The sequence below is a fragment of the Schistocerca serialis genome, chromosome 3, assembly GCF_023864345.2.
Source record: "Schistocerca serialis cubense isolate TAMUIC-IGC-003099 chromosome 3, iqSchSeri2.2, whole genome shotgun sequence".
NCBI classification, from domain to species: Eukaryota; Metazoa; Arthropoda; class Insecta; order Orthoptera; family Acrididae; genus Schistocerca; species Schistocerca serialis.
In genome coordinates, this window is record NC_064640.1 from 429,690,561 (window position 1) to 429,715,049 (window position 24,489).

Sequence of the window (24,489 nt, forward strand, 5' to 3'; positions counted from 1 at the left end):
ATTGGTATAGGCGGACCAATTCCATGGACTCCAAGCTCTCCTGGCCTCAACCCCCTTGACTTTCATTTATGGGGGCATTTGAAAGCTCTTGTCTACGCAACCCATGTACCAAATGTAGAGACTCTTCGTGCTCGTATTGTGGGCGGCTGTGATACAACACGCCATTCTCCAGGGCTGCATCAGCGCGTCAGGGATTCCATGCGACGGAGGGTGGATGCATGTATCCTCGCTAACGGAGGACATTTTGAACGTTTCCTGTAACAAAATGTTTGAAGTCACGCTGGTACGTTCTGTTGCTGTGTGTTTCCATTCCATGATTAATGTGATTTGAAGAGAAGTAATAAAATGAGCTCTAACATGGAAAGTAAGCGTTTCTGGACACATGTCCACGTAACATATTTTCTTTCTTTGTGTGTGAGGAATGTTTCCTGAAAGTTTGGCCGTACCTTTTTGTAACACCCTGTATAGTAAGTTTCTCTTTTCGTAGAAGGAAATAGCCAACCTGCGTAAATGGCTGTCTGTCTTTGATTAAAACAGATTATTTGTTTATTTTTAAAAGTGTCATCAAGTCTCGTTTGTAGCATGAGCTAAATTACCGCATTCTCGTTCCCAGAAAGTTTACTCACGATAAAACCCCAACTAAATTTTGAAACCAATGGGATCTGTTGCCCTGTAACAGACGACACACTGGTGTTGGCTTTATAAGAAGTAAAGCAGAGAGTGGGTAACGTAAATCGGGACGGGAAAAACTACGCTTTCAAGTTTGCCACAGACTGAGCCGCACTCTGCAGCCCCATTTCGTCTTCCGTATGCTATCAACAGTTTTGCGACAAAAACTTATATGAAGTACGACGTTGTGCGACACTTAAAAAGAACCAGACTTTCGTCAACAATTTATGCATTTTACTGGCTGTCGACCTCCGTGACTACGGATTACAATTATTTTGATAAATACAGCAACCAGCCACTTTGTTATGTATTTTTATTTAAGCTAATAAGCGTTTGGGGCTTTCACGTATTATCGACTTCGGCATTTTACTTAGTAGCTTTGGTTAGTTACGATCATACCTGTGTTACCTTTACATTAGATGTGTTGCATACCTTTCAGGCACAATGACATAACGATCCCTTTCTATACGTATGCGATCAGTGTCTTACTAGATTCCCTAAACCCGAAAGCCCTGAACCGTCTAGAAATTGAGTGAGGATGTATACAAAGGGCCAGGTGACGTACGGAGCATTTTTGTACTACATTGTTATCCTGCTTCTGTTACTTAAGTGCCGGCCGAAGTGGCCGAGCGGTTCTAGGCGCTACAGTCTGGAACTGCGGGACCGCTACGGTCGCAGGTTCGAATCCTGCCTCGGGCATGGATGTGTGTGATGTCCTTAGGTTAATTAGGTTTAAGTAGTTCTAAGTTCTAGGGGACTGATGACCTCAGAAGTTAAGTCCCATAGCGCTCAGAGCCATTTGTTACTTAAGTATAAACAGTATTTATAGCAAAACTGGAACTGTAAATGTTTAATTCAGGTTTTATTCGAAAACTGTTGATATGTAACATGAAACGAGGGATGCTGTAGTAAAAATGAAGCAAACAATACAGATTTATCATATTTATATAAAACGTAATTTCCTCAACAAAATGGTAAAATGAGAAAACACAAAACAAAAATATGTCAAACATAGCTTCAATACGTTCAAGTGGCTCTAAGCACTATGGGACTTAACATCTGAGGTCATCAGTCCCCTAGACTTAGAACTACTTAAACCTAACTAACCTAAGGACATCACACTCATCCATGCCCGAGGCAGGATTCGAACCTGCGACCGTAGCAGCAGCGCGGTTCTGGACTGAAGCGCCTAGAACCGCTCGGCTACAGCGGCCGGCGGTTCAGTGTACAAAGAGGGGGTTTGTTCGCCTTAACATATACATCTACATTATTATTCTGTAGTTCACAAGTAAGTCCCTGGCAGAGTTTCATCGAACCACCTTCAGGCTCCTTCTCTACCGTTCCATTCGCATACAGCGCGCCGGAAAAACGAACACTTAAATCTTTCCTTGCGAGCTCTGATTCCTCTTATTTTATTATGATGATCATTTCTTCGTCTGTAGATGGGCACCAAAAAAATATTTCCACTCTCTGAGGAGAACGTTGGTGGTTGGAATTTCGCCAGAAGATCCTGCCGCAGCGAAAAAGGCATTTGTTGTAATGACTGCCGTCCCAGTTCATGTATCATATCCGTGGCACTCTATCCGTTATTTCGCGATACTATAAAACTAGCTGCCGCGCGGGATTAGCTGAGCGGTCTTAGGCGCTGCAGTCATGGACTGTGCGGCTGGTCCCGGCAGAGGTTCGAGTCCTCCCTCGGGCATGGGTGTGCGTGTTTGTCCTTAGGATAATTTAGGTTAAGTAGTGTGTAAGCTTAGGGACTGATGACCTTAGCAGTTAAGTCCCATAAGATTTCACACACATTTGAACATTTTTAAAACTAGCTTCCCTGCTTCGAACTTTTCCAATGTCGTCCGTCAATTCTATCTGATGCGTATCCCACACCACACCGCAATACTCCGTAAGATGGCGCACAAGCGTAGTGCAATCTGTCTCTTTACTAACACAGCTGATTCTGAAACCATTCTCGAAATGTTTCTCCATTCATTTCGGTATGGTAGTCAGATGTGGTTTTTGATTTTGATTTGAAAATAAGTTTACTTTCAGGCACAAACCCGGTAGTAGCAGAACCAGCGTGACATATTATAAGACGCCCTCCTTTTCCCACTGGAACTTTCAAACCGCCTTGTTCATCTGTTGTTTGCCAAATAAAATTTCTGGTATTGTTTTGATTTACCCAAGTCTCATCCAAGTAATAGACAGTTGACGTTCCGTTTGATCTGATGTAATGCATTTTTCTTAGAAACGTAATCCCAGCAGCAGCAATATAATTACGCTCCATTAAAAATTTGCGCCAATCATTGGACTTTACATATTTAAATCCGATGTTCTTCAACATTCTTTGCATTGATCTTGCACTTCCATCGAATCCAGTAGCTTCGTGCATAACAGTGCACAATTTCACTGCTATGGGGAACTCGCCTCTTTCATAAACTTCGAAAACCTTGCGATGTAACACATTTTGATCGAATTCGTCGATTCCTGTTACCCTCTTTGAACCGCTATGTTTCTTCCCTGGAGACCGAAACACCACATTGCCAACTGCTTGATCTGACAGCTTCGCCTCTTGTATAACTCGCCTAACATTTCGTACACTAATATCGCCACAGGCCGCTGCAGTGCGTTCCTGCACCTTGGCAACATCGCAGATCGGCTCACCTGAAATTGCCTCACGCTTGAAGAAAGAGTACATTCTAAAAATAAGGTCTCTTGCCTCTATGTGAAACACTCGACGACTTTTAAGTGTTTCAGCCATTACGACAGAACTCAGAGAAGACCCAGTACACAACATAAATCGGCCAACCGCACTTTTCGCCCGTAAAACACGGTAGAACTCTGAAATATGACGGAGCTTCAGACAGCACGAGGCGTGGAAACCGAATGAGCGCTCATTGGCTAGCTGCGCAGCTATCTACTGCGCATCGTCGGCCGAGAAGCCATCAATGCTGTCGCGAAGTATAGACCTGTTGCATTTTCTAAGTGTTCTGGCAAGAAATCGCAGTCTTTGGTTTGCTTTCCCCAAAACATTATCTATGTGATAGTTCCAGTATAACATATTCCTAATTGTAATCCCTAAGTAATTAGCTGCGTTTACAGCCTTTAGTTTAGTAACCGAAATTTAGCGGATTCCTTTTAGTACTCATGTGGATGACTTCAAACTTTTCATTCTTTAGAGTCAACTGCCAATTTTTATACCATCAGATATCTCATGTAAATCATTTTGCAATTGGTTTTGATCATTTGATGATTTTACAAGATGGTAAATGACAGCATCATCTGCAATCAATCAAAGTGGGCTGCTCAGGTTGTCTGATAAATCGTTTATGTAGATCAGGAACAACAATGAAGTCGCTTGTGATGAACAGTGTTAAAAGCCTTCTGGAAATCTAGAAACATGGAGTCAAATTGAGACGCCTTGTCGATAACACTCATTGCTTTGTGCGAATAAAGAGCTATTTGTGTTTCACAAGAACGTTATTTTCTGAATCCGTTTTGGCTGTTTGTCAATTAATCGTTTTCTTCGAGGTAATTCATAATGTTCGAGCACAGTATATGTTCCAAAATGCTGCTGCATATCGACGTTAGCGATATGAGTCTGTAATTCAACGGATTACTCCTATTTCCTTTCTTGTGTTTTGGTGTATTTTGCCCAACTTTCTTGTCTTTTTATGGATCTTTCGTCGAGCGAGTGGTCGTACGTGATTGCTAGGTATGGGGCTACTGTATCAGCATACTCTGAACGGAACATATTTGGCATACCACCTGGACAGGAAAACTTGCCTTTATTAAGTGTGTTTTAAGCTCCTTCGCTACACCGAGGATATCTATTTCTAAGTTACTCATGCTAGCATTTGTTCTTGATTCTAATTCTGGAATATTCACTTCCTCTTCTTTTGTGAAGGAATTTCGGAAAAACGTGTTTGGTAACTCAGCTTTAGTGGCACTGTCATCAGTAACATTACGATTGTTATCCGGCAGTGAATGTATTGATTGCGTCTTGCCACTGGTGTACTTTACCTACGACCAGAATCTCTTTCGGTTTTCTAACATATTTCGAGTCAGTAACTATTAAATGCCTCTCGCATTGAAGTTCGTGCTAAATTTCGAGCTTCAGTAAAACTTCATGTCTTCGGGAGTAAAGTTAGAAGACTGATCGCGAGCCCAGTGCGTTGTTACAGATGCAACAAGTATCACCGAACTATATTAAGTTGCAAAGGACAGATTACATGTGTAAGATGTGGAACTGCTGTACACGAGCGAGAAATATCATGCTCAGTCCAGGAATCATATGTAAATTGCTTAGTCAACCAGGCCTCGTTGAGTACAGATTGTAAAGTTTTCCTAAAATTAAACAAAATACAGATGCTGAAAACAATAAAGTGATTGAATCCATAGGACGAAATAATATTCATTCCCCTTCTAGGACCATGCTGGTCACTTTGAAGCGCTGTAGAAGGTATAGAACTTCCCGCAGGCTGTCTTGTGATTCTTCTGACGTATGTCATGACAATGAACTGGTGTGTACGTATCAGTCATCTGTATGGAAACTGTGCAATAAAAGATGAGACAGAAAAGCAGAAAGGTGCTATCGTATTTGGATGTGCGCATGACCAACGTGGGCTGTCCAACGTATCTACAAGGAATGGTGAACATCTCACAGCCATGAAACACAGTGTAAGAACAGCGATCGTATTACGATCCTAACCGACAAGAACCGGGTAGAACTTCTAGTCAGTGACAAACCGTTTTAAATTGCTGCTGTCAGTGAATGCAGGACCATAAGCACCAGTTCAGGAACGAGTATTGCGAAGGAAGCTACATGCAATCGACATACGGAGTCAGACACCTGTAATAGGCCGTTGCTCACGGCAGCACATACAGCTGCAAGTCTTGAATAGGGGAGAAAACACACAAAACTGATAGTAGCTGACTGCAGGCGTGTACTGAGTTCAGACGAGTAGCAGTTTTGTCTCTTTTCAAATGCTGCAAGACAGCGAGCGTACCATGGGCCCAATGAGGCGTTTAACGCGCAATGTGTGGAGGGTTTCATCCGAACGGGAGAATGCCAATCGCTGTTTGTTCATGTGGTGTACGGATGACCAGCGTTTTTATGATTATTAGCGAAATACGTAGATTCAGACTATCAGAGTGGAAATAAACGACTAACAGAAATAACAGGTAAGAATGATTATATATTATCTTCTCGATGAATCCGAGAAAATGAAATTTTGACAGGAAATAATTTTTGGCGGCTCGCTACTCTACCAGTTGCACAGTCCCCGATTAGCAGCGGCTTTAAGTTCTATTCTCGTAACAGCGCGGAAAACGCGTTTACGAAAACGTAATAACGTCCAACCGGAGAATAAACGCGAATTAGTGATGACAAGATCGTTTGTTAGAGCGAGGAAGGAGAATCAACGGGGACATCACACAAATTATTTGGAAGGATATGATAATTCCAAATTTATATAAAAATTTTGTGCTGCTACTTTTCGCTCTCGTGCTTGAGAATCTGGAGCGTATGAATGAAATGTGAAACTATTTCCTAACATAAAAATTTTTGCTTGCGGTAGATCTAATAGACATTTTATATTTGCACTTCGTGAATTATGTTCTGTCGTGTTACTTATATAAATGAGGTACATAAAAATGACCATTTCTGCCAAAACAGTCTCGCTTATTTGGAGTGTGTTACAATTGCTGCAATACTGGAAAGGCCTGTTTCGTTTTATCTAGCAGACAGTGACAAAACATACGTAATCAAATCGAGAAACCACACCAATCTTAGGTACTATCCGTATTAACAGCTTTTTCAGTATTATACAATGACATTTTGATTTTTTATGTAGCAAAACAATTGATGAACTTTCGTGACGTAATAGATTCTTTCACAGAAAGGAAAGCACGCCGTGTAATGCCGTAGCAAGATTAGAGAGAAAAAAATGCTGGGACCTAAGGATTGAAGAAATGTGTACGGTCTTACTGTCTCTTGTCTTTACTAGTTTTTTTTTAAAGGAAATCAAACCGTCTGACTGGGAGCAGGTTATTTTAATTTCCACCATCCTGAATATAGGCTTAATGGCTTCCATTACAAAATACATATGTTTGAATTCCACAGAACGAAATACAGTGACGTGCGGTAGAAGAATGCTGTGTGAAGTGTGGCACTGCACTTTCGCATACTTAAAACCAACTAACATGGCGTATATTTACATCTACATCTACATTTATACTCCGCAAGTCACCCAACGGTGTGTGGCGGAGGGCACTTTACGTGCCACTGTCATTACCTCCCTTTCCGGTTCCAGTCGCGTATGGTTCGCGGGAAGAACGACCGCCGGAAAGCCTCCGTGCGCGCTCGAATCTCTCTAATTTTACATTCGTGATGGTCGTCAAAGCTATATCTTTTATATATCAAACTCTTCAGAAAAATGTGCGCTACAAAACTTTTTCGAAAAATCGATTTTTTTTTAATTTTTGACGTCGCTACTATTTATTTTTTGTCCCAGTTCGGAAATAGTCTAGATCCGGGGCCGGGATTCTTACCAAAAAGTAGTAGTAGTAGTAGCTTTATTCATCCATAGCTCTCTTTTTACAAGGATATAGAACATGTCAAAGTATTTACACATTTAGATCAATTTAAAATAAACTAATTCGTATACACATATATCTGCAACCTTGTATAGTTAGAGACAATCATTAGATTTACAATTAGATTTACTCCTGGTATACAATACTTTTTTTACAAATAACTTATTAAATAATGTAATGCCACATTGTTCACTCATATCTCACTATCAGACACTGCACACTCTATACACACATTGTTTCATAACACTTCACTCATTACACACATAAAACACACACACACACACACACACACACACACACACACTGGTGATCTCTGGGTCATTTTCTGTACTGCAACTTCCCATTTGCTATTCTGAAAAACTGAGTCACCATTCCTCCATAATGAGTGAGATGTTGAGTTCAGAAAGAGTAAGAGGAGTTAGTATTGTGCTATGCATAGCTCGGGGGTAATTATTTCTGGAAAGGAAAAAATTGAAGGAAAAAAACATAAAGTGAATGTATTATGTGGAATGTTGGATATTTTATAATCATTATTCTTATTATTATTTATTTGTATAACATTTTTTATCAAACCCCTACTCTGTTTCAGCTAAGTAATCCATCAATGTATAAAATGTAATGCTTAACAGGTACTTTTTAAATATGTGTATTTTTGCAATTTCTTTAATCTCTTTTGGTAATTTATTGTACAGTTTTATTCATTGGTAGAAAATGCTGTTTTGAGTTTTATATTTATTTTTTCTTGGTAAATGTAAGTTGAGTCTACCTCTTGTTGCATGGTCACGAGCAGAGCTGTTTGTACTGTAATTACCAATGTTATTTTTTATGTGTACAACTGACTGGTAAATGTATTCACTTGGAGCAGTTAAAATCCCCAGTGTTCTGAACAGATCTTTACAATGAGCTCGACTAGTATGTTTGGTTATTATTCTTATGGCTCTTTTCTGAAATTTGAAAATTGTGTTCATATTTTGTGCATTTGTTCCCCAAAAAAGAATGCCATAGCTAAGGATTGAGTGTACATATGAATAATATGTAACTAAAAGACGTTGCATATTACACACTGATGATAGGATTCTAAGGGCATAACATACTTATGACATTCTGTTTGCAAGTACCTTTGTGTGTTCACACCACTTCAACTGAGAATCAATATTCATTCCTAGAAATTTTGCATTTGTTTCACAGTCTATAGAGGTGTCATCTACATTTAATTCAACATTGTCATTTTTCCTCTTCAAAACTGAAATTCATGGCATTAGTTTTCTTTATGTTCAATGTCACTTTATTACTTATTGACCAATCATAAACTTCCTTGAGAGTTTCATTTGCCTTCTCGGCAAGGAGTTCTCTTGTTTTCTCATTGACTATAATATTGATGTCATCAGCAAAGAGGATTTTTTCACTGTGAGTAACACTACTGGGAAAGTCATATATGTATATCAGGAACAGTATTGCTCATAATATGCTACCTTGCAGAACTCCTATATTAATGTATTTTGGTTCTGATAAGTGTTTTACTAAATGTGTAGATCCATTTGAAGTATGTGTTATCTCTACTCTTTGTATCCTATCTGTTAGGTATGATCGAAAGCAGTCATTAGCTACCCTTCTTATTCCTAATGCTTCTAATTTATTTGATAGAATCTTGTGGTCGACTGTATCAAACGTCTTAGAAAGATTCAAAAATATACCTGTGACACACTCGTCTTTATCAAGAGCATCATGTACAACTTTAGTGAATTCTACTATGGCTCACTCCGTATTTTGGCCACTTCGGAAACCAAACTGTGATTTGCTTAAAAGATTGTATTTATTCAGGTAATTCATTAATCTGTCTTTCATAATTGCTTCTATTATTTTGGAGAATGCTGACAGCAGGGAAATGGGCAGGTAATTTTCTGTGTCTTCTGCATTGCCTTTCTTAAGCAAAGGTACAACTCTTGCCTGTTTTAACTGCTCTGGAAATGTCCCTGATGTGAAGGCTCAAATGGTTCAAATGGCTCTGAGCACTATGGGACTTAACATCTATGGTCATCAGTCCCCTAGAACTTAGAACTACTTAAACCTAACTAACCTAAGGACAGCACACAACACCCAGTCATCACGAGGCAGAGAAAATCCCTGACCTCGCCGGGAATCGAACCCGGGAACCCGGGCGTGGGAAGCGAGAACGCTACCGCACGACCACGAGCTGCGGACTGATGTGAAGGATTCAGTTATTATATTTGTTAAGCGGCCTTGTATAATCTCTATGCATTATTTCAGTACACACATATCTACTTCATCTAAGCCTATTGACTTTTTATTTTTTAGCTTTTGAATTGTTTTCTGGCTTCATTCTCTGTGGTTGAAAGTATCATCATTGTATATAGTGCAACATTATTTACAGGTGTTTTATTTGTTTGGGGGAATTTTTGCTGTAATTTCTCTGCAATACTTGAAAAATGCTCATTTACATAGCTTGATAAGTGTTGTGGATCATTTATTACTTTTTCCCCCTCCCTTAGCAGTATGCTATTCTGCTTTTGTTTGCCTCTCCCCATTTCCTTTTTTATAACATCCCAGACTGCTTTGCTTTTATTCTCTGTATTATATATTATTTTGTCATTATTGTAGCAATCAGCATCTTCCTATAGATCTTTTTGTATCTGTGATAGAAATTTAAGAATGCTGGATCATTGCGAATCTTTTTTATGGAACGGAGGTGTTTAAGTTTAAGTGTTTGGGAGGACTTCTCAATGCCTGCTGTTATCCATCTGTTTTTGTGAGATGTTGATAGAGACATGCATACTTTTGGAAATGCCTTTTCAAAGTTCAATTTAAACAATGTGGAGAATTTAGAGAATTTCATATTCACATTGGTTTCCTTATACACTTCATCTGAGCTTTGTTTTTCAAGTTCGTTTGAAAAATCTTTTATTTTGATTTCTGATACATGTCGTTTGTAGGCTTCTAGTTTAGGGAATGATTCGATGCCTGACTTTACTGTTGTTATTTGACAGAGATGGTCTGATAGACCGAGATCTTTTACAGCTACATCACATTTTTCCCTGTCCATATTTGTGGCCACATGGTCAATTACTGATGAAGTCGTTGTGGTAACCCTTGTTGCACTATTGACCAATAGGGACATGCCAAAACATTGAAGGCTGTTTATGAAGGTGCTGCTGGATTCATTTATGATGCTAGTGTTGATGTTAATGTCCCCACACAGAATTACGCTGACCTTTGTACTTGAGACTTTATCTAGAACTTCTGTTAACTTATTGAAAAAAGTGTCCACACTACCACTGGGAGATCTATACACACAGAAAATGATTAATTTATTGGTGATATCAAGCCCTGTTAATTCAATAGCTGATATTTCAAAGCGTTTCTCTTCACTTACGGTACTGAGGTCGTATCTTGATTTGAACTGTGTTCCTTTTCTGATATAAATGCATGATCCTCTCCCCCCCCCCCCCCCTTGAAGTAGTTCTACAGTAAGAGTTTGCCTTTTCATACAAAGATAACACTGTTGGATTTCTGTGTCTCTACACCAGTGCTCAGGAATACAAACTACTGTGCAGTTCAAAGATTGGAGCTCAACTTCTAATAGTTGTATTTTATTTTTTATTGATTGCATCTTTTGATGGAGGATTGTTAAGTCTGTGAAATGCCCCATGTTAATCTTTCCAATGGTTTGTTTTTCTTTGTTAAAATCTGTCTTGTGAGTGATTGTTTCAGTATTTTTTAAAGTGCTGGAGATACTCTTTAGGCAGAAGAACCTGTTGTCTGGATTTATCCTAAAAAAGACCTACTTTTCCTACCTATGACAACAGGTATTTAACCATGTGTGGCCCGAGATCCACCCCCTATACTTTCATGAATCAGCTTTACCAATCTTCCCTTCCCAGTTCTGCCCAGTGAAACCCCGATCTGTTGATAGTCCCGACGGGCACCAGAGAAACATGAGCAAAGTTGGTTGTCCTCAGAGCCATCCCTAACCCCACATTGATTCGCCTCACAGCTCCATCAAGGTGTGGTCGATCATGACGCTGGAGCAGCTCAACAAAGTGTACGTTGGTGCCATGAGTCAGGGAAGCTATCTTGTCCAGGTCACCACCTATGTCATATGCCCCATCCCTGTTCAAACTGTTTCCCGCCCCACCCATTGTCACTACATGGTCCTCTTTTGTAAAGGCCTTACATAAAGACCCTAGGTCCTCTATCACATGACTTAACCCTACATTTGGCTTGAAGATACCGGTGGCCTAGTACGCTGCCCCTAAACTTTCCTGTAACTGAGGGCCTACACCTCGCCCATGGCTACTAACTAGCAGCAGCACTTTCTTCTTCCTAACACTTTGTATATTCCTAGGCTGCTTGGCCTCGGTAGAAGTATGCTGCACATTTCCTGCTCCTAGTTCTACCTGAGGCTCTTCTCCACTTAACTTTGGCAGTGGTAGATACCTGTGTTTGATGCTGATGATAAAACTGTCAGATTGCGTTCTCTTTCTTCCTATCCTCCTACCAGCTGCCAGTTCCCAACCACCCTCCTCCCCCTATCTCCCTTGATCCTAATGAGTTCCTTCCTTGCTTCCTCCAACTGTGCTTGAAGGGCACAGATTTTCCTTTCCTGTTCCCCAATCAAAATGTTCCTACCGCATACCTCTGCAGTTCCAGGAGAGAGCCTCGTCTGTTCTCCCAACATTCTCCCCAATGCATCCCATGCATCACCCCCTCCCCCCCCCCCCCCAGCAGTGAAAATATTTCCTACAAGATTGGCAACAAATCCCTCTACTCACTACCCTATAACAGCTCCCACATTTCTCACTCATGGTCAGTTTAGAAAGAATAATTAAGTTTAAATAATGTTTTAAATTTGTCAAGGACGCGAAATTGGCTGTACGTAAACAAAAAACACCACAAAAGTCTTATGTGCGGTGGTTGTTATTTTTTTTACTGATTTAGAGATACAATGACAGAAGAATGGATTTGTAATTAATTTGCTTTTAGAGAATTTACGTTATCAGGCGTGTTTGGTCAGGTTTTTAAACGTTTATAGCTCGGGAAAAAAATGGTTCAAATGGCTCTGAGCACTATAGGACTTAACATCTGAGCGCGACTGCTACGGTCGCAGGTTCGAATCCTGCCTCAGGCATGGATGTGTGTGATGTCCTTAGGTTAGTTAGGTTTAACTAGTTCTAAGTTCTAGGGGACTAATGACCTCAGTAGTTGAGTCCCATAGTGCTCAGAGCCATTTGAACCATTTGAACTTAATATCTGAGGTCATCAGTCCCCTAGAACTTAGAACTACTTAAATCTAACTAACCTAAGGACATCACACACATCCATTTCCGAAGCAGGATTCGAACCTGCGACCGTAGCGGTCGCGTGGTTCCAAACTGAAGCGCCTAGTAGCGCTCGGCCACTCCGGTCGGCCTAACTCGGGAAGTTTAGGCCTAGATTGTGTCTATCTAACTAGTAAACAATACGAAATGTGTTGGTTAAATACGATTTAGAAACGTTTAATTACACTTTTATTGCGACAATAGACACTGATGAAAATAGTAGCAGTCTTTTTAAACGAATTTTGCACTAGCAAGAAAACTTGAGTAGAATTTTTGTGTTTATGTCACGCAAAATTTCGCTATTATCGGGACTTCAGCTAAAGAACAAATTTTTTCAAGAACAAGCGCTACTGGGACGCTAATATTCAGTTGTGTGACAAGAACGGACACTACAGCAAGTATACAAAACAAAGAAATTTTAAATTTGACACTATTTCCTCATAAATAAGTTCTTTTAGCGGACGAACAAAATACCTGTGATCTCACTCGGCGGCCATCTTGGTAATATTGGCGGAGAACGTCAGAAAAGTCAAAGAGGAGCAGCTCGTTTTATACACTCCTGGAAATGGAAAAAAGAACACATTGACACCGGTGTGTCAGACCCACCATACTTGCTCCGGACACTGCGAGAGGGCTGTACAAGCAATGATCACACGCACGGCACAGCGGACACACCAGGAACCGCGGTGTTGGCCGTCGAATGGCGCTAGCTGCGCAGCATTTGTGCACTGCCGCCGTCAGTGTCAGCCAGTTTGCCGTGGCATACGGAGCTCCATCGCAGTCTTTAACACTGGTAGCATGCCGCAACAGCGTGGACGTGAACCGTATGTGCAGTTGACGGACTTTGAGCGAGGGCGTATAGTGGGCATGCGGGAGGCCGGGTGGACGTACCGCCGAATTGCTCAACACGTGGGGCGTGAGGTCGCCACAGTACATCGATGTTGTTGCCAGTGGTCGGCGGAAGGTGCACGTGCCCGTCGACCTGGGACCGGACCGCAGCGACGCACGGATGCACGCCAAGACTGTAGGATCCTACGCAGTGCCGTAGGGGACCGCACCGCCACTTCCCAGCAAATTAGGGACACTGTTGCTCCTGGGGTATCGGCAAGGACCATTCGCAACCGTCTCCATGAAGCTGGGCTACGGTCCCGCACACCGTTAGGCCGTCTTCCGCTCACACCCCAACATCGTGCAGCCCGCCAACAGTGGTGTCGCGACAGGCGTGAATGGAGGGACGAATGGAGACGTGTCGTCTTCAGCGATGAGTCGCGTCTGCCTTGGTGCCAATGATGGTCGTATGCGTGTTTGGCGCTGTGCAGGTGAGCGCCACAATCAGGACTGCATCCGACCGAGGCACACAGGGCCAACACCCGGCATCATGGTGTGGGGAGCGATCTCCTACACTGGCCGTACACCACTGGTGATCGTCGAGGGGACACTGAATAGTGCACAGTACATCCAAACCGTCATCGAACCCATCGTTCTACCATTCCTAGACTGGCAAGGGAACTTGATGTTCCAACAGGACAATGCACGTCCGCATGTATCCCGTGCTACCCAACGTGCTCTAGAAGGTGTAAGTCAACTACCCTGGCCAGCAAGATCTCCGGATGTGTCCCCCATTGAGCATGTTTGGGACTGGATGAGGCGTCGTCTCACGCGGTCTGCACGTCCAGCACGAACGCTGGTCCAACTGAGGCGCCAGGTGGAATTGGCATGGGAAGCCGTTCCACAGGACTACATCCAGCATCTCTACGATCGTCTCCATTGGAGAATAGCAGCCTGCATTGCTGCGAAAGGTGGATATACACTGTACTAGTGCCGACATTGTGCATGCTCTGTTGCCTGTGTCTATGTGCCTGTGGTTCTGTCAGTGTGATCATGTGATGTATCTGACCCCAGGAATGTGTCAATAAAGTTTCCCCTTCCTGGGACGATGAATTCACGGTGTTCTTATTTCAATTTCCAGGAGTGTATTATCGCGAAATAGCGGAGAGAATGTCACGGATGTGATAAGCGAGTTGGGATGGCAATTATAGAAACAAATGCGTTTTTCGTTGCGACGAAATCTTTTCAGGAAATTTCATTCACCAGCTTTCTCCTCTGAATGTGTCCGCCTGCTCAGCTGGGTGGTAACGTGCTTGCCTCCCGCGCAAGCGGGTCCGGGTTCTATTTCCGGCCGGGTTGGAGATTTCCTCCGCTCGTGGACTGGATGTTGTATTGTCCTCATCATCATTTCATCCTCATCACCGGCACGCAAGTCGTCCAATGTGACGTCGACTGAAATAAGACTTGCACTTGGCGCCCGAACTTCCCAGGATGTGGCTTCCCGGCCAACAGTGCCATACGCATGAGCATTTCCTCTGAATGTGTAAATATTTTATTATTGTCAGCCTACATAGGGAGAAATGACCAGCACAATAAAAGAAGAGAAATCAGAGTTCGTACAGAAAGATTTAAGCGTTCATCTTTCTCACGCGCTGTTAGAGAGTGGAACAGTAGAGAAATAGCTTGAAGGTCGTTCTAAAAACCTTCTGCCAGGCACCTAAGTGTGAAATGCAGAGTAGTCATGGAGATATAGATGTAGATGAAATACCTGCAAGCAGCTGTGACTTTCCTGGTGCACATACAGGATGTCTCTCCTAAGAGTCGTCAGGTTTTGGGGCAGATATTTGCAATTTCGTTTTTGCAATGTGTAGATGGAGTCGGCCCAAAGAAATATTGTTCATCATGTGTATCATACGACGTCCAGTTTAGACGAAGAACTTTGGTTTGTTTTCCATTAAAAACAAAACGATTTTTCAAGAGGAATTATACGTGACCATTCGATAGAGCGCTCCCAGACTGACCTACTGCATTATTCAGCAGACGGACGCATAGAATTGTGCTTTAAAACATAAACCAAAGTTTTCCGTTGACACTGGACGTCGCATGAAAGACTGCATGAGCTGCATTTGTTTATGCTTGCCCTAGCTATGCATCACAAAACAAAATTACAGATATCTGTCAAAATACGAGACAAGATGCGCGCGACAACTCTTAGGAGAGGCACCTGGTACAGTTTTGGATTTAGTGTGGGCGAAAAATCAGTCCTAACCAGGACTGAAATAGGCACCAGCAGCTGCTAAAGAGGCCCAAAACTGTTAATGAATTTAATGTAGTACAGAAGAAGATTGTAGTCCAAATTATATATTTAGAACACTAATTTATACCATTTTAAATCACCACTGCAACTATAATAATGTCAGTCTACACTAATAAGACCCAGTCTCTCTGTAATTATGTGTGTGTGTTTTTTGTATTACTTATTTCCGAAGAAGGACATCATCTGAGCGCAACAATGTTTTCAGATTTGTTTATGTGTCTATTGAAGACTCAACACCTATGTGGTGAACTGTTACGTTTACTCTTTACAATATTTGTGTTCAATATACGGAACTGGCGTACAGGAGCGAAACTACAACAGTAGCAGACATGTGATTCTGTTATCACTTTTTTCTGGGAGAGCTGGTACAGATTTCCTTTTTAACTTATTTTTTTATTTATTTTGCTTTGTTTTGATTTCCATTATTTGTCTTTTCAGTGCTGGACGCAAGTGGCACTCCTGGAGCAGCTTTTCTGTGGGGCAACAACTACTGGCTTGGGTCCAGATCTCAATGTGAAACCATTCCACTTCGTGAACCACTGGTGCTTTCCAGAGATCTACCGAAGCCACCTCTCGCGTGGCCACCTTACCCAATACACTTCTCAGTCGCCTCGTTTAGGCACAATGCAACACTTCAAGTCCATGTCGGTTTGCCCAATGAGGTAAAACACAACTGATCTTACCTTTTAATTAAATGTAAAAGAAGTAACATAAATGCTGATACTGACTTTCATACCATTACTAGTTCAACAGATATAACTTTGCAGTTTCACTCTATTTTATTATTATAATGACTTTTGAATAGTCTGACTTATTTCTTTAGTAATCTGTCGTTAATAATGTCAACATAAATTAAGATCTGTACAATAATAGCAAGGTTCAGTGCTGATGACACCAATTTAAGAGTACCTCTTAGTGTAGCTTAGCTGTGCATTTTAACCTTGTGTTATTCTTATACATTTATTATTATACATTTTTTTACACTTTACACTTTTCACTTCATTCTTTAGTAACCAAGAACTACAAATTTTACACAGAGGAACACTTCTGTAATAATGGTAATCCTCTGTTCTGCTTATAGCCATTAATGTGTGTAGGCCTGCACAATTCTATCTGTAAGTGATAGGTTACATAAACTGTTTCGTTCTTCACCCAAACACTCGCACTTATTATCTGACTGTCTTGTGTTGACAGTCTCATCGAAAAATATGTTCCACATTCTTTTATGACCAAAATAGCAGAACTTCATAGAGAAATTTCTTGGCCTAATATTAAACGTGGATTATTCTTGAATCATTCATAACACCTTAAAATAATTTAGTATTCAGAAATCCTAAATCTTTGGACTAGTTATCACCTATTTTTACAAATTAAAATTAATTATTCTTAGTAGAATAAACTAACATGTACTTCATCTCTGTATTGAAAGCATTTGCAGAAAGAAAATTCTTCTCAACAAAATTCTTCTCTCTCCCTAACTGCCTCTGCTGTGTCATACTCAATTTAGAAGACTGAGGATTCACTTCGTGGGACTCTCTTGATTACACACATTGTTGTAAACATATACCCAGATATTGAGTCTCTCATGATGATTTTGCTTTGCCACAGTATGAAAAGTTTCAGATTGATTACTACTTTTGAGACAACTGGCTTCCTCACTGCTTTCTTCTGAAGATGTTTCCTTTATATCACTCACCAGCAGTTGTAATGGACGATCAGTATTAGCACTGTCAGCTTCAGACCAGTCACTGATGTCCTACGTTTCGTTCAAGGTACTTTCGGACCAAGTATGTTTGCCAGTTACATCTGAAAAATAAAAGTAATAATACCGCATTTACAATAAATACTTTTTACCATGAAAGTGAGGTTTAATTAACATTGCTTAGCTCAGAATTATTAAACAAAGTCCTAACCCGCACGCTAGCGATTGTTGTCATTTTTTCCTCAATAAACATGATAACTTGAAAACACAAAGAAAAATGTACAGTTGTGGTTATTATACTTCTTTTGACAAGAAAACATTAATGTAATGAAAAAGAACGAAGTATCTTACCTTGCTGTTGTGACAACACTCGCCGACCTACTAAATTTGCTTTGTGTTGTCTTGCCAACACTTGCAGTGGCACCGGGTGTTTATAATTAAAACGCAGCTACGATATCCTAATTCGTTAATGCGGAATCGATTTACATCGGAAAGAAATTTGTTCCAATTTTGGCCACCAGGTGCAAATCTAGCACTGTACAGCATTTCATCGACGTCTCCAGTGCTCATATTGAACAAATTGTGTAAGCGGTGGTTAATAATAAAATCAACATTACACCTTTCTCAGTTATTTGGCCTTTTCTGCCCACGCCACGTTCACAATCCATATCGAAACATTTCTATACGTCTTTTTTGCATTCACAGCGCCAGGTTTGCACCTGGCCAAATTTGGAACTAATTTTTTTCAGCGTAAATCAGTTCTTCATTAATCCATTAGAACATGTACCTAGTTTTGCTGCCGTACGATAATTAGAGCCTACACTGGACCACTGTGAATAGTTGCACTTTAATTATAACCACACAGTGCCAACACGGATTAACCCATACGACTCATGCGAATAGGTGTGTGCCAGAGGAGTGAAAACAAGCCAAAAAATAGTTTCACAGACGAAAAGGCTGAAGGGATTAGATCGGTTTTTCCTCACCTATGGACCAACTTGTACTTCCAGACAAATGTGAGATTTGTGCCAGTAACATGCCGATGTCGACTTTGTTTTCTACTCTTCATGTAAATTTAGTTCGTGTGTAATCTCCGATGAGCTTACTGCCAACAAAACGTTTAAACCTAGTTCTCTGTTCCTCTGAACAATATATTCATTTTCAGTGTTTTTTAATTGGTTCATCTGTATCAATATTCTAGTATTTTTATTACTTCCTAACACCTCCTATTCTAGCACTCCACTGTTTTTGCACACTTCTCGTAGCAAACAATTACCCCACCACTTTCATTTAACTTGCTATTTGACAGCATTTGCGTTTCTTACATCCATCACATAACAGTCTTTGCCACCTATCACATGTATTTGTTCGTCAGTTCCCTATTGTTCATTGATTTTTTTAGTGTTCCTTCTCTAGTTAACCTAACTACTTGAAAGACTTTCTCATGTTAATCCCCTTGATATCATGTCTCCTATCTGCCTACCTTCTTACTTGTTGCTAAAACATTTGGGCAGCTTATCCAGCTTTTTATCTCCACTGCACAAATGTATGGAACCATGAAACAATTGCCTGTCATCTTGCATGAATCAGAGTCACCAGCTACACACTATCTCATGCAAAAAGCGAAATTTCTTAAAAATAGTGAATTATAGTGAAGTACCTCATTTATCAAAGATTCTCATCAGAACATTAATGAAATGTATAAATATTCCACCATGAAAACTTCTTGAGAGAGGCAGCAACAATAATGACCGAAGCCTAGGAATCCAAAGTAAATAACAAGGGGAAACCTCTGAACGTCTCTCTCTGACACAATCGAAACTTCGTAATGTGAATGAGCGTGAAAACATAAGACCACATATTTTGTCTTAGCTAGCGTCAGTCAATAGTCTCCCAGAAAATGACGATCAAAGTTTCGACGGCACTTCATCAAGTTGCTCGTGCAGCGTAAAATCAAGTGAGTCGATAATGCAGTGGCTAAGAGCATGGTTTCGAGTTTTTGCGCTCCTTATTCAAGTTCCGTCTTACGTTTCTTTTTCTTTTGTTGTCGCGGTGACAGACATCCTAAATCTTATTAAAAATGAATTTTGTCATCATACGTCTTACATAATCTTATATAATTAACAGCAAGTGAAAAAGGAAAAAAATTCTACTATTTCAATTTTTGCTTTGATTTTCACTTTGGTACTTTAAGAGAACTAGTGCATTCCCCATGATGATATGTATCATAAAACATTCAAAAGATAGAAGTTCGGAGTACCTCTAGCATCGCGCGGGAGCACATATCCCACAGTCACGTCACATTTTTTAGTATGAATACCATTTCGAAAAGCAGCTTCGTTAACGCTGCTAAATACCTTGCGATCTGGCGACATTTTTGCGGCAAACCAAGCACATCAAAACATTCTCTACAGCTGGCGTCTGTAACTGACTATGCATCAACGCGTGTATTTCAAACACATCGCTTCTACTTGTGACTTCCCTGCGTTATGAGAATAGCACACTTCTGTAATCGGCGAATGTAATTCTTCGTCAGTCTGTAAAAATGTGCATTGCAGGGTTGACTGAACGGCAACCACTTTGGCGAAATTAATTTTAATAAACACATTGGTATACGAAATGCATCGACAAACGGCCCATCGCAGAAGGAGGGATTGCTTTACCCACCCCATGGGTTAATAATGTACAAAAACGGCCCCTTTTTTACGTGACGTCCAAAAACTGATAATCAGTTTCTTTCGCGAATTTTCCAAATTTTTTGACTGTTTTGTACACACTCTGATGCCGTTCAATTAATTGGTGTACGTCTTGTTGGATTCGAGGACCACATTTGCCACCGAACTGGAGACAAACAAATAAGTTGGTAACAGTTCCCTGGGAAGTGACAATCTGTAGTGGGCAATGCAAGGGTGCGCAAGCTTACAAGTTCAAAACAGCTATTGCGATGAAAGAGCCGAGTGATAAGCGGCGTATCGACTCGAGATAAATATAAAATGATCGATTAGTGGATGTTTGGTAGTTTTACAGAGGTTAAAACAATTGACATCTGGTTACTTACGTTACTACATGAGCGTTGCTGCAGTGGGCAGTGGCTGCAACAGCCTTACTGCAGTCGGAAACTTTTGAATTTACTAAAGCCTTAAACGCCTATCGCGATTCTTTGAAGAGAAACGCAAAATTCAACAGCTTCATGTTGCCAAATACGTTGGCACCAAAGACAAGCGTAAATCTGATGCATCATCGGAAACAAGACTGTTTCAACTTCAAAGATGCACTATAATTCCAGCATTCAATCCAGATTTCGTTATAAATACGGATCAAACAGAATGTATCACATATCTAGTAACAGAATGTTATCGTTTTGAGGTGAGAAAGTTACGGAAACAGATGTCGGCAAATTGAGTCACCTGAGGCACTCCTACAACGACCAATACGGATTGACTCTTTCCGGAAACCTGTTGGTACCAACAGTTTTTTTTTCTCCAATAAGTCAGTGGAAAATTTGTTCCTCGTGTCCAACAAGACGTAAACCAATTAATGGAAAGTCACCAGAATGTGTACGCAACAACCACAGAATCTGAAAGCTCTTGCAAGAAACCTACCATCAGGTTTTGGACAATGATGCCTTACGTAAAAATGGAGTCGTTATCGTACATTATTGACTCGAGGAGTGGGCAAAGCGATCCCTTATTATGCAATGGGCCGCTTAGCGGTGAAACTGGTATACTGATGGCCTCTTTAAAGAGAATGCGTGGTCTGCAGCAAAATTATCGCGAGCTACCGTTAACAATGTTAACGAGATTACTTTTCCAGATGACATTCATACCAAAAATGTGATGTGACTGTGGCGTATGTACCGTTGCGCGTTGCTCGCGGTGCTCCGAATTTTTATGCTTTGAATGTTTTTGTGATAGACACCGCCAAGGGGAATGTATTAGTTCTCTTGAAGTATAAAAATAAAAAAAATGGTTCAAATGGCTCTGAGCACTATGGGACTCAACTGCTGAGGTCATCAGTCCCCTAGAACTTAGAACTAGTTAAACCTAACTAACCTAAGGACATCACAAACATCCATGCCCGAGGCAGGATTCGAACCTGCGACCGTAGCGGTCTTGCGGTTCCAGACTGCAGCGCCTTTAACCGCACGGCCACTTCGGCCGGCATAAAAATAAAAATCGAAGCAAAAATTGAAATACTAGAATTTACGTGTTTTACGTTTTCAGTTGAAGGCATTAGTGCGATAACAAGTTATGTCGATAATTGATCGACTATGAGGTTTTACCACCATTGCATAATCTGAAAAACGCTCTGTCGTGTTATGTAAGTATGAGACCTGTCCATGGGACCAACTCAGAATAACATAGGAAACGGACTTGTCGACGTCGGGTGTTTGGGGCACGTACCAGATATGTCCACGGCTTGCTTTGTCATTGCACCAAATAGTAGTCAAGATTCTGGCATGTAAAATACATTTAAGAAGTTCACTCTAACTGATGTTACACAAGATCTATTTTTAGACTTCTTGTTCCACCTAGAAATGCTGTTACGGTTTAACATTAAGGGTGCTGATACTGATAAGTTTACTGTTTCACGGTACAGCTTCTTTGAGTACTCCACTGCACACAAGCGTGTAGTTCGCTGTAGTGCACCATTATCACAATTTATCTACCGGGGGCGTGCTGAAAAGTAATGTCTCCGAATGTTTTATTCTGTTCGCACATTACATGTCATACGTGTTACATGTCATACATGTTACTCGGTCGACTTTCCCACTTCGCTGACGAAAGTTGTGACCCTGTGCCGCTACAGTGCCCCGAATTGTAGAGTGTATCGTAACTATGTCGGTGTACTGCGAGACCATAAGAAAACTGAAAGCACGACTAATAAGAGTTCGTCCACACGTAGAGCACCCTCTCCTTCAGTATGACAATGCCAGACTACGCACGAGGGCTGCGGCATCTGCAACAATCTGATGCCTTGTGTTCACTGCCATAGATCATTCTCCATACACTCCAGACTTTGCCCCATTCGTGTATGAGACAACATGAAAATCTGCTTCCATAGGAAGCCCCTCGAGGGCTTCACTTTGATAGTGATGAAGCGATGCGAGCAAGGGTAGGGGTTGTGGCTCTGTCAACAAAGTCAAGCATTCTGCAGTGGCGGCATTAACAGACTGGTCTCTTTAGGAGAAATATTTTCATCACCAGGATGACTACGTTGAGGAATAAATACGTAGACATAAAGAAGAAAGATGTATAAAGTTAATAAAAAATGTTTGCCTTATTTTAAAAGTTTTAAAATTTTGCACATAAAAAATTCGGTGGTATTACTTTTCAGAATGCCCTCACATCATGATTTTGTCATTCAGAAAGTCTCGGCTACATTGACTTTCCCGAAGGAAAAACCATGTAAAGTGATATAAAGATGTCATGAAACTTGCTTACGTGTATGTGTCAGCCTCAGACTTGGAATTTTACAACCCTCACGGATGGCAGATGGCAGCACTAGGAGTGGACACTGTGTAAAACGTGCCGGGAGGACGCGGGGAACAGTGCGGTCTTTGTTGCACGAAACCGGAGCGATTTCTCTGTAGTCCAAAAGTGCATAATCTTGGCCTTTCGGGTCAAGGGTGGAAGCATTTCCGAAACGAATAAGTTAGTAAGCCGCTAGAGGGGGTGGTAGGACTGGGTTGAGCTGAGAGTGGTTCTTGCTACTTGCTAAAACAATTTTTATTTTATTTAAAGAAGTTCTGAATATTTGTTTTCTCATAAAAATAGCACAATTTAGAAATTTAAAAGACAGTTACTTTTTCCAGACCAAGACTATTACATTATGGGCAAACAAATCAGATTTTTAGCTGCTCAATAAGAAGAATTTACTCAACACCAAAATGCTCACGTAACAGCGTGAAATTCCACTACAGTGAAAACACATTAAGTGTCAATGCTGCTTCATAATAAAAAATTACTTAAAATACATATATATTAAAAGTTACACACAATACCATTACGCAAGGAGCAAATTCTACTTCAAATCTGTAAGACAATTTTTATAATAAAAATTTTAATAAAATGCTTCAAATGGCTCTGAGCACTATGGAACTTAACATCTGAGGTCATCAGTCCCCTAGAACTTAGAGCTACTTAAACCTAACTAACCTAAAGACATCACACACATCCATGCCCGAGACAGGATTCGAACCTGCGACCGTAGCGATCGCGCGGTTCCAGACTGAAGCGCCTAGAACCTCACGGCCACACCGGCCGGCAATAAAAATACAATCCATAAAAGCGTCACCTGCAATGTGACAGTTAAATTAGGAGCGGACTGATTGCGTAGAACGTAACGAAAAATCAAATGACATCAAATCCAGTGGCCAAAGCAATACGCATCTGAAAAACTTAGGGAATCGAGAACTGACATATCAAGCGCAGTGAGCAAGTACTGGTTCCATAATGTGCGCTTATCAGACCGAATTCACACAATACACAGAGCAGCGCACACCACTTAATGACATCTGCAGACCTCCAGCACAAGAGAACAGCCCTGTCTAGTAACATACTCAAGCAGGCAATTCCGCTGTCTCCAGTTTCTGCTTCGGTAACAGCCAGCCAGAAAGCCCTGCAGCAAACTGCGACCAGTCTCGCCGTATCGCAAGTCTGCGGCCAGCACCCTTCTTCCTTGTTGTGGCCGTCCACCACGGCAGCCACGGTGTGCAGTTAAATCCAACGGCCGCTTCCACTACTTAGCGCGTACTGCTTAAGCGTTATTGATAAAAGCGCACGAGAATTTCAGTCGTCCAATATATACCTGTGAGTGGCCATTTTTACCAAGAAGCGCCGGCATCCGAGTGGTTAGCGTTGAAGTCCCGTAATCGCTGGGTCGCTGGATCGAATCCTGCTCATCAGTTTTTTTTTATTTCTAACACAGTCATTTTCTTTACTATTTATATTACAACTGATGTAATGGGAAAATACGTGTAATCGGATGAACTTTTATTAAATTTACAATGTTATTTGGCAGTCTACAAATTTTTACTATCACAA

General features: G+C 41.0%; 1 protein-coding gene across 1 annotated transcript in view; it reads left to right on the top strand.

Annotated features, from left to right (window-relative positions):
• LOC126470907 (nose resistant to fluoxetine protein 6-like) overlaps nt 1-24,489 on the top strand; it is a 326,632-nt gene that overhangs the window by 57,609 nt on the left and 244,534 nt on the right. Inside the window, exon 2 of the mRNA XM_050098938.1 lies at nt 16,180-16,403. Coding sequence (XP_049954895.1) covers nt 16,180-16,403 — 224 coding nt within the window. The remainder of the gene's footprint in view (nt 1-16,179; nt 16,404-24,489) is intronic.